General features: G+C 45.1%; 2 protein-coding genes across 3 annotated transcripts; both read left to right on the plus strand.

The window, feature by feature from the left end:
* The first annotated feature begins 236 nt into the window (after positions 1 to 236).
* Positions 237 to 5,050, plus strand: LOC117193362. Of its 2 annotated transcripts, XM_033398077.1 has the most exons (6): positions 237 to 284; positions 1,951 to 3,356; positions 3,532 to 3,664; positions 3,727 to 3,869; positions 3,931 to 4,275; positions 4,333 to 5,050. In XM_033398077.1, the coding sequence occupies exons 2-6, from the start codon at positions 1,997 to 1,999 to the stop codon at positions 4,869 to 4,871; spliced, it is 2,520 nt and encodes an 839-aa protein (XP_033253968.1). In that variant the 5' UTR covers positions 237 to 284; positions 1,951 to 1,996; the 3' UTR covers positions 4,872 to 5,050. The 2 variants fall into 2 exon arrangements, with proteins under 2 accessions (XP_033253968.1, XP_033253967.1); XM_033398076.1 differs by lacking the exon at positions 237 to 284 and having other exon boundaries at positions 1,967 to 3,356; positions 3,931 to 4,224.
* Positions 5,051 to 5,149: 99 nt separating this feature from the next.
* Positions 5,150 to 6,548, plus strand: LOC117185918. Its single transcript, XM_033398079.1, has 4 exons — positions 5,150 to 5,274; positions 5,336 to 5,478; positions 5,544 to 5,891; positions 5,959 to 6,548. The coding sequence occupies exons 1-4, from the start codon at positions 5,156 to 5,158 to the stop codon at positions 6,297 to 6,299; spliced, it is 951 nt and encodes a 316-aa protein (XP_033253970.1). The 5' UTR covers positions 5,150 to 5,155; the 3' UTR covers positions 6,300 to 6,548.
* Positions 6,549 to 13,934: the final 7,386 nt, after the last annotated feature.

The following is a 13,934-nucleotide window of genomic DNA, read 5'->3' on the forward strand; positions in this document are numbered from 1 at the left end:
AAAGGACATTGTGGCGAGGAAAAAATCCCATCAGAGGAAATCCCAAAAAAATCCCACCAAACTTAAGCGCCAAATAGAAATTGTTTGAAAGTGAATGAGCGAAAAGGATATAAATGCACTCTATTGGAATAAATGATACTCGTAAGTACGATTTGTGATCGAAAATTCAAAAAACCTGAGTATGGAAGTTTTTATACCCTTTCTTCTTAAATATACCCTTGAAAAAATAGATTGATCAACAACGGCACCGATCTAGACGATCCTGCTTATGGGTATAAGTATGGGTATGTATTTGGGGTGGTTCCATAATGAAATTTAAAAATTAATTTTGAAAATTAACTTTCCGTTAATTTCAAAACGAACATAAAAAAAACCGATTAATTTAATCGTCAGTGCTGTGAATTATTTTTATTTCCACTGGAAATTCAACAGCACTAAATAAGCATGCGCTAGTAGATTATTTAAAATTTGAAAATCGCGCCATTCTTTTTTGAAAATAGATGAATGATATTAAATGAGATATTAAAGCTATATAAGAAAACATATTTAACTGAATTAATATGAAGAACTGATTTGCACATTTTGCTCAGAGTTATACACCCAGTCCCAAACGGGCCATATCTTATCACTGATTTGCACATTTTGCTCAGAGTTATACACCCAGTCCCAAACGGGCCATATCTTATCACTGATATTAGTATAACTACTGATAAGCTTCTCTCAAAGATTACCACACTTGCCTCAGTTTGCACATGGGCGAGGCACTAACTTGCTCAAAGAACCCAACTTCAGTACGAACATTCCAACAGGTGGAACAAGGTAATGCTGGAAAGCGCTGTGCACATCGGTAGATGGAAAAAAGACTTTCAAAGAGTGACGGATCGAAAAAAAGGAATTATTCTGTAATAAAAGTGTGAACTGTGCTATGGGTTACGTTAAGAAAAAGAAATAAAGGAAGAAATCATCAGCTTAAAGCAATTGCAAGGACTGCCTCGAAAACTAAATGTTAAGAGTTTCCACAAGTTAGTTTGTTATCTAATCGCAGTGGCTTCAATTGTAGTGTGTTGGCTTATATATAGTGAATCCATAAATTGGGGCGCAGGTCTGAAGTGTTCTTTTTGTGAGTTTTACACCTGACTCATTTTCCTGTGTACGCATAGTATTCATAGTTGTCGGTACCCCCGTATCGCAAGCTAGCGGTATTATCTGTTGTATGGCAATGCCAATAAATATCAGCTAGCAGTCCGAAGAAAAGGGTACAAAAATTCGTTGTTGATCTTATAACAACTGATAACCGATATCGGTATCACTGCAGTACATACATACCATATACATATGTGTGTATGTGTGCTCTGCACTTGACTCATTCTCGTTTACAGTGCCTTTTTTCGGGGTGGAGTGAGGGAATGTTCGGGACATGACGTCACCCTCCCTTCGATAATCTAGGCTGTAATATGGATCTATATCAGCTAGCCGACGTACGTGTTGTAAGGGCGGACGCGACAAGAACCGGAAGTGACACATTATTGCTTTCCAACTACGGATCTCAATTTAACTGTACCTATTCACTCAGATATTACCAGTACTCATCCCTTAGTCATTTATCAACCGATTAGTAACGTTTTTAAGGAATTATTGTTTTTATTTACAATGAGGTTATCAATATTGTATCTTGGCATTTACAACGAGTAAACATTGAGACACCTAAAAGCCCATTCTGCTTGCTGTTCATTGATAAGGCCACTGCGATACGGACTGGGAGAGTGAGCCATTGGAATGTGAAAAATAGGTCTAATTTCAAAACTAATTTCTGTCACTGGCAGGCCAACGATATCAGGATTTATTACTGGCTAGAATGTTTTTGGGTCAGGGCTAACCAAAAGGTTAACCATATGTGCATGTGTAATTGTAAAACCAATCGAAAGCTTAATCGAGATCAATTTTTTCTAGGTTTCCAAACGAAAACGACATACCACACCATGATACCACAAATTGCATGGCAGCAGCCCTCTGCCTGGGTCTGACCCTTATATTGGGGACTGTGCAGGCACAGGAAAATGCAATGCTGCAGATACCACCGTCACTCGTGGAGTGCTACAACACATCATATTTCATGAATCGAGACAATCGACTACCAGCCAACATGGACACGCTGATTTCGCTGATCGAGAAGGTGGAAAACAGCTACCCCACGTCCGGCGTACAGGCGGACATTAGAACAGTGGCGGTGTCCTTGCTCCATCGCTTCCGTCAGGACGGCATCAAAAGGGCCCCTGGGGTGACTGCCATCGATGGTGTTATTCCATACAGTCCGACCGGCTTCCAGTTTCCCAAGTTTCGGATTTTGCTTTCGCGCCTCATCCCCGGCAATGCCAACAGTTTTCCCAACAGCTCGCTGACCAGTGGGGAACGATGCTCTCTACACTTCATGCTCTCCAGCACCTTCGACACGAGGGTGCGCGGCGACGAGAACCCCGTTTGTAGCCAGCTCTCCCAATATCGGGCGCACCGACTGCCGCGGTCAGCGAAGAACGACGACGAGAACAACTTCATCGGCGATGTTGAGTGGTTAAGTGAAGACACTCGTCCGAAGCGGGGACGCTCAGCCATCCCAGACTCGAAATATGTTCAGTTCGGAGAATTGGACTACGAGACCGACTGGGCTTATTCGGGCACGGAAGGCACCAGCCAGTGTCCCGTTGAAGACGGCCTTGTTCGTACCCCCTGGGGGACCGTTTCCGCCGGCACCGTGATAGCTGGAATTGCGGCTGGCGTTCAGCAGCAGACAGTCCAGCTAAACACCTTGCTGGCTCTGGCCAGCCAACGACGTGGGCGAGGACGCAGTCAGTCCCAGATAACCAACAGCATTGACAATCGCTGGGCGGCTACTCTGGCCGGAGACTTGGCCGAAGTCACGCTGGTGCAGGTGCCGGTGTCCACCAACAATGCAGCTTCTGTCGGCGCCACTGGGGGCTGGAACGACACGGTTCTACCGCACTGGTATTTCTTGTCGCAGCGCACCAATCTGGAAGCTACCGATGCCGAGATTCGCGGAGGCCTTGATGGCTTAATTCTGGCCAAAAATGTGGCCACCTGGAGGACGCAGGCGTCCAGCTTAAAGTTGTCCCAGCTGCTTCGAATGTACTACTCCACGAATGGAGTGCTAAGCTCTGGGGTCAACGCGTGCAGTCGGCAGAGCCAGTTCCCCAATGTGGCCCCATCGGCAGAAATGGCAGAGCAGACCAGTGCCTTCGCACAGGTACTGGATCGGGAGATGCAGTTGCGTGTCACCCTCCAGCCGTTGGCCATCACCCAATTTGCTTCAACCGCCGCCCTTTCCCTGGTGACGTATGTGCGTAAGTAATCTTGATCATCATTTGAAAACTATCGCGAAACCACTCAGTACAATCATATAGCACATTTCCAAAGGATCTTTGCGAGCTTATTAGATTAACGACGCAATCAAGCAATGCATTGCGTTTCTGTCCTTGTGGATTACCCTTTTTCTTCTTATTTCTCCCACTGACTCAGCGCAATCCCTGAACGATGTTTCCTGCACGGCGACCAGCCGCCTGGACTTGACGGATGGCATCACTCCCATGACCAATTTATACATTTTCCTGGATACCTCCTGGCAGTACAGCTCCATTGTTGACTATGTGTTGTAAGTTGGCTTCCCATTGCGCTATTAACTTTTATTTTATTATACTCGATGGTCCCTTTCAGCTACGTCATGCAGCAGCTAAATATCCATCCCTATGCCAGCACAGTTACTTTGCTGTCGGCGCAGGACGGGTCGGTGATTGTGAACACCACCCACTACATCACAGATGTCTCCCAACAGTGGAATGTGACGACACAGGCGACATGTAGGTCATTGCTGGCAAGGCATTTGGATCCAAGTCTAACTTTATTTGGTTCCTCCCACAGATGCCCAGGGTCTGAACTTGCCCAATGTGCTGCGTACGATTCAGAAAATTACCCAGAACCTAATGAACGCGGAGCAGACGAATTCGAGTCTGAGCGGCCACTCTTTGGTGGCCCTGATAATACCAAATCAGCAGACCATCAACGATGGTGACTCGTCCTACGCCACCACGGAAATCCAGTACATTCAAGAGCAGATACCAGATCTGCGCTTCATCTACTATGGTGGTGGGAGCATTCAGCGTTTCGCCAGCTTTGTGCGTGATTCCACCCAGGATTTGTTCTCACTAACCTTAGGTAGTACGGTCGCCACTTCGGCAGGACCAGTTGCCAAGCGCATTGCAAAAAGTTGGAAGATAGTTTCGTTTTGATTGAGTTGTTGCAATGACAATGTTTGTCTTTCAGTACCTCGTCGCATCATCAATCCACGCTGCGGATCGACCTGGATCACAAGCAGCTGGGGCACTGACCAGATGGACCAGTACGTCGGCCCGGGCATGGTCAACTTCTATCGTGTGTCAGCCAACTACTTCTTCGGCACTGGCTCCAACCGCCTCGTGACTATTCAGGCCCAGAATGGTGGGAGCTATACTATCTGCACCTCGCGAAGCTTTGAGTGGCCCCAGCAGAACTCAACGACAAGCTCGACCAACACGAGCACCATTGAACAGACCTGCTCTCAGATCACCGGCAACAGATTTTCGTATGACCTGTCCAGCGCTTGCAACGGCTATTACACCATCACACAGTGTCCTGATCTGTATCTGTCAGTTCAGGCCACCACCAACACCACATCCTGCACACAGGACGCATGCCAGACACCAGATCAATGGCGTTACAATGTTTCTATGACCAACATGGGCTGCTACAGCGGAGTCTCGGGACTCGCAGCCAGCCTTTTGACAATAATGTTCGCTTTGATTCTGCAAAAGTTGTTGCAATAGTTGCATTAGTGGTACAGTAGTGCAGTAGTACTGTGGTGCAGTCGCAGAGTTCAAAATAGATATACCTTCCCGTCCCTAACCGTGGGGTTAATTATTGTATAGTTTTACATTAATCCTATACTTTTTTTTAAACATTAGTTGTATGTTCCAGTGAAATGGAATAAAGTCCCCAACTAGAACTATGCACACCCCTTTTATTTCAACAGTGGTTCCCGATAGTTAGGCCCCTTACAGGCAGCGAAACTAATCAAAGTTTATTGTTCTTTGTTTCATTTTCAGCGATAATGGACTTCTTTCCGTTTCAGCAATGGTCCGATTTCTCCAATATGACAACAGTAACCACAGATATCTATGTGTTTGTCGACACATATTGGCCCTACAATTGGGTGGTGGACTACGTGGCGTAAGTTTTTCTTTACTGGGATTCCTTCATTGTGTGATTGTGATTGAATAATTCGTTGTAGGTATGTACTCCAGGGCATCAACATACATCCCTATGCCAGCAAGGTAACCCTTTTTGCAGCTTCCGATGCCTCGGTCCTTGTTAACACCACGGACTACATTATCAATGTGTATGAAGAATGGAATTCCACATCGCACTACTGGCGTAAGTTCTCGTACACATCTAGATCGTACACAGAATCGTATGACTTACTATTATTGGCATCTCAGACCCGCCTGGATTCAATCTTACGCTCATCCTGAATACGTTAAGCAACAGAGTGGAGGATTTACTGGAGGAGGACCGAGTCGCTGACAATCTTGGCGGACGTTCACTAATTTCTCTGCTAATCCCAAGTCCCACATCCTTTGTGAATGAGCGCGACTACGACTACTGCCAAAGTTATATAGAGCGTCTCGGGCAGAGTCTTCCGAACCTGCATTTCATTTACTACGGCGGTGGGGCTTTAGTGAGGTTCCACGACTTTGTGCAAGACCCCAGTAAAGATTTGTTTGTGCTGAACACTGAAAAGTCACCCGAGCTGTGTGGCGACCCTGTCATTACACGCATTCGGCAGGGTAAGAGCTTGGCTTCTCTTGGCCTCACATTGGACAACATTTCACCTATGTCTTATGTTATTTGCAGTTCCCCGTCGCCTTTCCAATCCACGTTGCTATTCCAACGGAGCCATAAGTGAGTTTGGCATGAACTCTCTGAAGCAATTTGAGCGTTTGGTCAGCATTAATTTCTACCGACTGGATTCGCTCTACCTGCCGGTCAGGCAGAGCATGCGCTACCTCAAAATATCACCAATATCATCAATAACGTTTACAGTCTGCACGTCACGGAGTCTTGCACTGCCGTTCCGAAATCTAAGCGCCCCACTGAGGGATGGGGAGAGCTGCGAGTCAACGGCCTTGGGATCGTATAGCTATGATCTGACCGATGCCTGCACTGGATATGACTTTGAGCCGTGTCCCCCTTAATTCTTTCCCGTGCAAGCTCAAAGTTTTGGAGAGATCTCGTGCACTGATCCGGAATGCCAGACGCCCGACGAAGCCCAATATGTCATCAGCTTAAACAATCTCGGCTGTAATGGCGCTGTGGCCCAGCAGTTTACTCTATCATTGGTGGTATCAGCTCTACTAATTGTATCCTTAGGTCACCCTTAAGGGAAAACTAATGTGCCATACGGAAAAGTCGAATAGGCTGAACAAATATGAATAAATATAGGTGCAAATAAGTAATATAATATATTAATTGTAATAATTGTAATATATTTGGGTACAAAAGTACCGTTTTAGGTACCATGGTAGATCAAGTTCCATCCGTGCGTTGAAAATTTGAGGACATGTAGAATATGCGACCATCGACACGACACGAAAACAGTGGCGCGGCAGGGATATAACGGCATCTTCTGCTTCGCAGGACTACCACCAGAGGTCTAGAGGGCTGGGATATAACGGGATATTCTGCCCCGCAGGACTACCGCTAGAGGGCTAGAGGGCGACAACAAAATTGAAAAACCATTTTACGATAAAAATCACATAAAAGTTTTCGTTACAAGAAGTGATTTTTTAGGTATCGATACTTAATACTTTCATCGTTTTTAAATTGTGGAAAAAGTACTCGCACGACAAAAAAACTAAGTAAAAATGTGGATAATCTTGGGTTTCTTGATGTTTATATCGAATACATTCATCAATAATACTATATTTTAATACTAGTCCCTGGGGTCAGTTAAATTGACCTGAAACATGGAAAGTACCCAGCTGAATAGAATATCCTTTGGGTGGGAAAAAAACCCAGACAGAGCAGGCACAGCGGGCCGGTACGCAGATAACTGGGAAGAAGTGACAATCGCTCCTAGTGGACAAGGGAAAACTCCAGGGGGCGAGTTATTTATGTGGGGGGGTATGAACCGTCGCGGCAGTGTTTAGTGGGTTTTGAAGTCCTCGAGGATCGAGGTATTTTTCGCATAGGCCAGTAGTTGCTGTGGCGTCCTCTTGGAGGCATCTTCCAGTGATGCCAGCACTGGGGCGCCCAGGTACTTCCTCCTTGCCCTTAAGAGAGCAGGACAGTTGCAGATGAGATGTTCCAGGGTTTCGGTTGCCCCAGGTTCGTCACATTTCCTACAACTGTCTCTGTTTGTGATGACTAGCTTTGTTGCATGCGCCGCAGCCAGGCAATGGCCCGCTAATATTCCCACTAATAATCTGCAGTCCTTCCGTGGTAGGTGCAGCAGGTAGTGGCTGAGTTTGTCATTGCGTTCCTTGCACATGATTTTCGAGGTTCTGCAGGCGGTGGTACTGCTCCACCTACATTCGGTTTGTGATCCGGCCTGCTTTTCTAGATCGCTTTGCAGCGTTCTGAGGGAGACAGGCACGTTCTCGGTTCTCGTATTCGCCAGCCCGACGCCTTCCTTAGCTAGTACGTCCGCCGTCTCGTTCCCTTCGATGCCCTGGTGGCTGGGAATCCAGTAGATCCGCACTGACTTTGTCGTGCTTAGGGTATCTAGTGCCTCCATGCTCGCCAAGACATTTCTGGAACTGACTGCGGACGACTGCATGGATCTTATCGCCGCTTGGCTGTCGACGAATAGGTTGACCGCATCGTGTGCTCTTTCAGTGAGAAGCGCTAATAAGGAAGAGGAGGTCAATATCAGAGACATCAAATGATGGAATTGCATTAGGTTGAGCATGTCCACCGGGTGTTAATGGGCATTTCCGAAGAGGCACAACGATTTTGGAGATTCTGTGGGCCCTGCAAGGACTGCTGATTAATGCCAGCGACTCCAAAAGCCACAAGATGCGACTACTTGGACTCGAATCTAAGAACACTTTCGCTTCTCGTTCGTTTTTTATACCCGATACTCAAAATGAGTATTGGGGTATATTAGATTTTTGGTAAAAGTGGATGTGTGTAACGTCCAGAAGGAATCGTTTCCGACCCTATAAAGTATATATATTCTTGATCAGCATCAATAGCCGAGTCGATCGAGCCATGTCTGTCTGTCCGTCTGTCCGCCCGTCCGTCTGTCCGTCCCCTTCAGCGCCTAGTGCTCAAGGACTATAAGAGCGAGAGCAAAGATGTTTTGGATCCAGACTTCTGTGATATGTCACTGCTACAAGAATATTTCAAAACTTTGCCCCGCCCACTTCCGCCCCCACAAAGGGCGAAAATCTGTGGCATCCACAATTTTGACGATACGAGAAAACTAAAAACGCAGAATCGTAGAAGATGACTATATCTTCTAGAGTGCAAAATCTGAACCAATAATTATTATAGCCAGAATCAAGAAAACAAGGACGAAAATCTGAGGCATCCACAAATCTCAGAGACTATTAAGGCTAGAGTAACCAAATTTGGTACACACACTCCTTTAAGATGTCACTATAAAACGTATATCTTAAAATTTCGCCCCACCTGTTGCTGAAAATCTGTTGCATCCACAATATTGAGGATACGAGAAAACTAAAAACGCAGAATCATAGATAATGACCATATCTATCAGATTGCTGAGTCTGGATCAGATCAGATCATTTTTATAGCCAATAGGAACAAATCAATTTGCAGTGGCTACGCAGCGCTCGACGTCACGCTCAGACTGATTTTCTGTCTCTCTCGCACGCACTTTTTGTCGTGTCGTTTAATATTAGCGGCGTCTGCCGGAGGAGAGCCATACTGACTTAATATCGGGTATAACTGTAGAGTTGCGGTGTCCGCAGCAATTCACAACGTTCCCCCTCGTTTTTTTATAATTTTTATAATTTTCACGAGGTGCCAGGAGTAAAAGCCAAAAGTAAAATGAAAGCCGTGAGGCGACAAGTCACTTTAATTTACGAAACGTCAACATTTTCTAGTAGGAGTGCTGTCGTCCTGCCAGTGCAACATTTTTAATAATCTAAAGATCTTTGGAGTTCCGTTCCACACTACCGACTAGCATTCAAGTGCTCGGAGTGTTCGAGGAAAAACAAAAATCATCAATTTTATTTTTGGCTTTCAGATGTCATTCTTGTCAGGAGCATGTTGAATGTCGACTGTTGACTGTTGACAACCCCGCGAGTAGGCAACGGTTTTGCTATTGTTGCTTTGGCAGCAAACCAAATTTTGGGGCACAAAAGGCGCTTTGTTGGAGGCGGACAGGAGCAAGGAGGTGTTTTTGTGGGGCTTTGTAATCTTTGTAATCAAGCGAAAGGATGCACAGACAGAAGTGCTGATGCGAGGCGAGGGGTAAAGTAGCAGAGAGTGAGAGAGAGAGGGGTGTGCCTAATCGAATGTGTAACTTTAAATTATTATATTTCAAACAAATAAGTACACAACTCTTATCTATATAGACTATAGAAACCTGTCAGCTAACATGCATATGACAAAGTGGAGTCAGCCCCCCCCCCGTCTGGCATGCACTCTGTCTGGATGCAACACCCCAAACATCGCTCAGGGCATATGCAGATGTCAAGTGTTGCATTTGCCCCTCCACAAATTGTAAAATGTAAGCACGAGCCGCAAAAAAAAATGTCAGGCAACCAATTGGCATCATCCCTGACCCATGTCCAGGAGCAGTTTTCGAGTGACGCCTCCCCGCCTTAGTGGTTGCATTGTGTGCAAGGGCGAATGGGAATGGGTATTGAAACTGGTTTCCTATCGCAGCACGGACTGAGCCGGTTATTAAATGACCTTAGGTCAACTTTAATGTTGCGTAAAATTGAAAAACATGAAAGCACAAGTACAAATTGGTCAACACTTATGTTATCCTTTTAATGAGCGTTGTCGTTGTTCGTTGTCACACGTGCCACTATGTTTTGGAAACCTGTCAACTGGACAATGAGCCTTAGCCAGGACTAACCGGTTCGCGCATAAATTCCATCTTTGAAGCCTCGTAGAAAAGTCACCGGAACGTAAGCGCAAACATACTTAAGGGGGGAGGGTACGGCACGCTCCAAGTACTTTTGACTTTGGTCGTGGCAGGCTTCTGGTGAAAATTTATATACTAACAGTTGAAAAATATAACAGAAAGGCTATGTAAATAAGGACCGCATACTTGAGCTAAAGTGCGCGAATGCCGCTAGAAAAAAGATCTGCAAAAAGAACGCCACAAAACTTTTTGCAATGTTTATTTCCCTTTTTGTTTGTAAACTCTATGGCTGTTTATTTGTTTGTTTTTTGTTGACTGCGGAGCATTCTATTTCTATTTCTATTTATTTTTTAAGCAGTTTTTAGAAATAAGTTTATTTATGTTTTAATTACATTTTTTGTAGCGTCACAAAGTGATGATAATATGAAATTATATCTTCACATTGACGAGCCAAGGCATACGCTCCAGTTCCAGAAAGGAGCAGAGCGCAGAATGTATAAAATGCTCTTTTAATCGAGCCCAACACTTACTACCACATTACGCATACGCAAGCCAAACTTTTCGTCTTGGCTGACGCGAAAAGTTTTCCGTTTAGCGGTGGGTGGACGATTTTTGGGTACTGAGGCTGTGGAAGAAGGACGTTGGGAGCTCAGCTCAGAGTTATTTAACTTCCGATTAACTTACGTCTGTGAAACCATAAAGACAGTGTTGAAAAATCGAGTCAGGTAGGAGGTTTTTTAAAAAAACACAAGACATATCCCAGTAAAACGAAGGGGAATTATTTATGCCGTGTATCATGTGGCCCGGCTGACCACTTGGCTGTTCCATTCGGGCAAATAAACTTAATCAAATCTGTCAGAAAGCCACAGCCGCAGCAGCAGCCCAACTCATTTTACTTTAGCTGGCGTCTGACAAATGTCGCCCCGAGATACAGAAGCTCGAGTTTCTATATGCACTTCTCTCGCCCGTCTTGAAGGAGCCCCACTCTATGCATGCTCGACTAAGCCGACCGACCGGCTGTGACCGCAAAGCAGACCCGAGCCTCGCCTCGCCTCGCCTCTCCTCTCCTACATTTGCAGTCGAGAATGTGTCTAAGACAATATTATTGCTGACTGTGCATCGAAAGTTGATGAAATACTTAAATAACATGCGATCTAGGACCAGAGCCTGAGTCGCATATCAGTGGCCTGACAGGCGGAGGCTCAGGAGTGGGGATACAGGAGTATACAGAACAAAGCCAGGACGACCGCAAATCAAACTGGCTGCAAAAGTTTTTGGCCCCGAGCAATGGGTAACATGTGATAAGTTTATTGTCTTACCGCATGACGCACACACTCACATTCGAAACTTCAAATGGAAGTGAAAAAGGACCAGGGACCAGGGACCAAGGACCAATATCACATTTCATACAAGAAAATATGCTTTCTTGGTAAATTAAGTTGTCTCGCCCACAAATATTAATTGCCTAATTAGCATATGCGTCTGGCGTGACCGGAGACCCAAAAATCCTTTTCTGACCTGAATGGGCAGACGAGAAACCGACAAGGACGAAGCGAAGCGAAGCTCAGCTCAGTGACATTCTGAAAAGAGGAGTGCTCCCGGCAGCTTCATTATGAAGCTCACATGTTGACGGAACAGGGCACGTGACTTTGTTTGCTTCATAATTTGCCATTCATATATTATGGTGTAATGTGACCTGGAAAACCTGGGATTTATTTGGATTGAAGGCGAAAGAAATGAAGGAGCTGGCCAGCTGATATTAGCGGGTGTTGAATCGCGAGGAAGTTTACAGCTTTCTTTAGATCCAAATCCAAGCGTCTGAGGCTGGAGCACATATTTGGCTTAGTCGTTTCCCTTTCATCAAAAAAGGACAAAACAAAAAACATACTCGTTCATGCACCGCGCATCGTACAAGAACTTCAGTGTCTGAATTGGGGGTTGTTAACCATTTCGGGCCCTTAATTATTGTACTTCCTTTTTTGTTCTTTGGGTGTTGTTCCCAGCTCGCAGGTTCCTTTTTTTCTGGCCTGGAGATGCTTCAAATGTAGGCTATCGATTTTTGTTCCATTCAAATATGACATGTCCATAAAATTGAATACGCTGTTAAAGCCATCGAAATGGAATGCCTTAAAGGTTTTAAAAAAGTAATAATATTGAATATGTTAAATGTTAAACTGTTTTGGGAGGAACGGTCTTTCCCATCTTCCAGGGCGCTCCAATGAAAGAGCTATGTATGTTAGCTTTAGCTTAAAGATAGAAAGTTTCAAAGTAGGTTTCTACAACATACACTCTAGATTATTGCATAATGATGGCTGTAATATGTTGTACGACGGTCTGTGAGGGACAGAGGCTACATGAAAGAATCTCGAAAGGCAGAAAATATCACATTTTGTTTAATTTTTTCAAGCGAGGCAAATCTGGTTCGTAAAAAAAGTTTGGCGACTTGGGCATGGGGCGAGAAGCCGGTAACTGAAACTTTTCGGTGAATGCAGACACTCGCATGCGCGTATTCCGCAGATGGATCACAAGCAGCTGGGGCACTGACCAGATTGACCAGTACGTCCGCCCGTGCATGGTCAACTTCTATCGTGTGTCAGCCAACTACTTCTTCGGCACTGGCTCCAACCGCCTCGTGACTATTCAGTCCCAGAATGGTGGGAGCTATACTATCTGCACCTCGCGCAGCTATGAGTGGCCCCAGCAGAACTCAACGACAAGCTCGACCAACACGAGCACCATTGAACAGACCTGCTCTCAGATCACCGGCAACAGCTTTTCGTATGACCTGTCCAGCGCTTGCAACGGCTATTACACCATCACACAGTGTCCTGATCTGTATCTGTCAGTTTAGGCCACCACCAACACCACATCCTGCACACAGGAGGCATGCCAGACACCAGATCAATGGCGTTACATTGTTTCTATGACCAACATAACCTGCTACAGCGGCGTCTCGGGACTCGCAGCCAGTCTTTTGACAATAATGTTTGCTTTGATTCTGCAAAAGCTGTTGCAATAGTTGCATTAGTGGTACAGTAGTGCAGTAGTACTGTGGTGCAGTCGCAGAGTTCAAAATACATATACCTTCCCGTTCCTAACCGTGGGGTTAATTATTGTGTCGTTTTACATTAATCCTATACGTTTTTTAAACATTAGTTGTATGTTCCAGTGAAATAGAATAAAGTCCCCAACTAGAACTATGCACACCCCTTTTATTTCAACAGTGGTTCCCGATAGTTAGGCCCCTTACAGGCAGCGAAACTAATCAAAGTTTATTGTTCTTTGTTTCCTTTTCAGCGATAATAGACTTCTTTCCGTTTCAGCAATGGTCCGATGTTTCCGATATGACGACAGTAATCACGGATATCTATGTGTTTGTCGACACATATTGGCCCTACATTTGGGTGAAGGACTATGTGGCGTAAGTTTTTGTTTGCTGCGATTCCTTCATTGTGTGATTGTGATTGAATAATTCGTTGTAGGTATGTACTCCAAGGCATCAACATACATCCCTATGCCAGCAAGGTAACCTTTTTTGCAGCTTCCGATGCCTCGGTCCTTGTTAACACCACAGACTACATTATCACATGGAATGGAATTCCACATCGCACTACTGGCGTAAGTTCTCGTACACATCTAGATCGTACACAGAATCGTATGACTTACTATTATTGTCATCTCAGACCCGCCTGGAAGCGAATATTTTGACCTGCCTGACCGGCAGGTAGAGCGAATCCAGTCGGTAGAAATCAGATCATTTTTATAG

Source organism: Drosophila miranda, assembly GCF_003369915.1.
Source record: "Drosophila miranda strain MSH22 chromosome Y unlocalized genomic scaffold, D.miranda_PacBio2.1 Contig_Y2_pilon, whole genome shotgun sequence".
Classification (NCBI taxonomy): domain Eukaryota; kingdom Metazoa; phylum Arthropoda; class Insecta; order Diptera; family Drosophilidae; genus Drosophila; species Drosophila miranda.